This window comes from Clupea harengus, chromosome 24, assembly GCF_900700415.2.
Source record: "Clupea harengus chromosome 24, Ch_v2.0.2, whole genome shotgun sequence".
Lineage (NCBI taxonomy): Eukaryota > Metazoa > Chordata > Actinopteri > Clupeiformes > Clupeidae > Clupea > Clupea harengus.
Genome location: NC_045175.1, coordinates 15387047 through 15389380, shown reverse-complemented (window position 1 = coordinate 15389380; position 2334 = coordinate 15387047). Strand labels below are relative to the sequence as shown.

Genomic DNA, 2334 nt, shown 5'->3' with positions numbered 1-2334 from the left:
GAAATATTATGGGTGATTTTGATTTGTCCCGTCAGGGAGACAAGCGCCTCTCAACTGCACTTGACTCCACAAGCATTTGTTACGCCAACACCAACAGGTGAAACTTGTAGCGAGAGATCATCATGCCTCGACTGAAGGACAGACAGCCCCAACTCAAATAGAGTATCTTAAATCACGATTAAATTGGAAGCTTGCACATTGACTACTGTTTGTTTTCATATTTCATACCAGCATTCTTTACACATAATGAACTGGTGTTAATATGTGTGAATATGAACTCATGAATATGAACTCGTTCATACGAAGTGTCACAGGCACACATTATAATTGTAGAAGTTAAATCGAGGAGACTATAACATTAGCTAGATAACTAGCTATCATTTCATGCAAACGGAAATCTTCCATTTAAATCGTTTGTTATTAAAAGTTTCCTTAGCTAGATAACCATAGCAACCAGGAATCACAACTTTAGCTGCAAAGTTATGGATCTGACAAGAGGGAAATAGCGCTCCCCCTTGACCTATCTAAAACAATGTTAAAACTGTGGCCAGGCAGTGAACTGCCACCAGTCTGAGTAACATAGGACGTTGAGACAGAGGCCCTGTTCGAAATGGGTTAAAATGCTACGACTCTGATTCTGATCGGAGCGCGGGCCCCAAACAACATGAAATTTGAGAGACACTTGTAATAATTGTCATGACTATTACTATGAACAATACATCCAAGCAAGTACAGTAGTAGTTTGCCAAAATTACACTGAAATGAATAGGTTTATGGTATGGCTAATGAAACCTTGCGATTTCCATTATTGTTGGTCAGCCGTTGGCGCGCGCGCACACCTGGAAGAAAGTGTCTCTCATTTGGGGTTGAGGAAGTTGTTCTTTTTCGTTTTAATAAAATGTTAAACTGGCAGAAACAAAAGATTTTTCTCGGGGGGGGGGGGGGGGCATCATAAAGGAGTTATGCTTAGGGCACCAAAATGGCTAGCAGCGGCACTGGTAGCAGTGTTACCATAGTGACAGATGTGTTGTACCAGTGTATTGTGGTGAGAGTTGTGTGTGTAGCAGTGTAACCATTTTGACAATTGTGTTATAGCAGTGTATTGTGGTAGCAGTCTGACCATCACAGCCATGTTGTAGCAGTGTAACCATAGTGACAGTTGTATTGTGGCAGTGTAACCATGGTGACAGTGGAGTTGTAGCAGTGTAGCCGGGAGTGTGACGCCTCTGACTGACTGTGCCTCAGGCTGCAGCTGTGGAGGGAGCTGGCGGACGGGTTGGTGCTGGAGGCCACGGGCCTGAGGCAGACTCTGGGGATGCCGGAGGTGAGGACCTGGTTGGAGATCCTGCCGGAACCGCAGGAGGAGTCCAGTGAGTCACACCAGCATGATACACGCACGCACGCACGCACGCACGCACGCACGCACAAAAGAAAATGCACACTCACATATGCATATGTGAGATATACAGTACCAGTCAAAAGTTTGGACACACCTTCTCATTTTTGGAGACGTTTTTTTCTTTACTTTTATTATTTTCTACATGGTAGATAACACTTTTTTGTTTAGTACATCATTCCATATGTGTTCTTTCATAGTTTAAATGTCTTCAGTATTAATCTACCATGTAGAAAATAATAAAAGTAGAGAAAACACTAAAGGTAAAAAATTAAAGGTGTGTCCAAACTTTTGACTGGTACTGCTCGTAGTTGCCCACACAGAGACACAAACAGACACATACACATTTATACTGTATAAACGTGCACAAGAACACACTGTTGCTTTGAAGGTCTCTCACTCAAATGCATACTAGCGCCACTCCTCAGAATTACACTGAATGGCATCGCATTTTGCATTGACACTGAATGGCATCGCATTGACATTGAATGGCATCGCATTAACATTGAATGGCATCGCATTAACACTGAATGGCATCGCATTAACACTGAATGGCATCGCATTAACATTGAATGGCATCGCATTAACATTGAATGGCATCGCATTAACACTGAATGGCATCGCATTAACACTGAATGGCATCGCATTAACAGTGAATGGCATTGCATTAACATTGAATGGCATCGCATTAACATTGAATGGCATCGCATTAACATTGAATGGCATCGCATTGACACTGAATGGCATCGCATTAACACTGAATGGCATCGCATTGACATTGAATGGCATCGCATTGACACTGAATGGCATCGCATTGACACTGAATGGCATCGCATTGACATTGAATGGCATCGCATTAACACTGAATGGCATCGCATTGACACTGAATGGCATCGCATTGACACTGAATGGCATCGCATTGACACTGAATGGTATCG

The 2334-nt window shown here is 42.8% G+C and overlaps 1 protein-coding gene across 1 annotated transcript in view; it reads left to right on the top strand.

Moving 5' to 3' along the window:
- The window catches only part of LOC122128759 (MYCBP-associated protein-like), a 16057-nt gene extending 14222 nt beyond the window's left edge, over positions 1-1835 (top strand). Inside the window, exons 6-7 of the mRNA XM_042703510.1 lie at positions 1246-1370; positions 1825-1835. Coding sequence (XP_042559444.1) covers positions 1246-1370; positions 1825-1835 — 136 coding nt within the window. The remainder of the gene's footprint in view (positions 1-1245; positions 1371-1824) is intronic.
- The last annotated feature ends 499 nt before the right edge of the window (positions 1836-2334 follow it).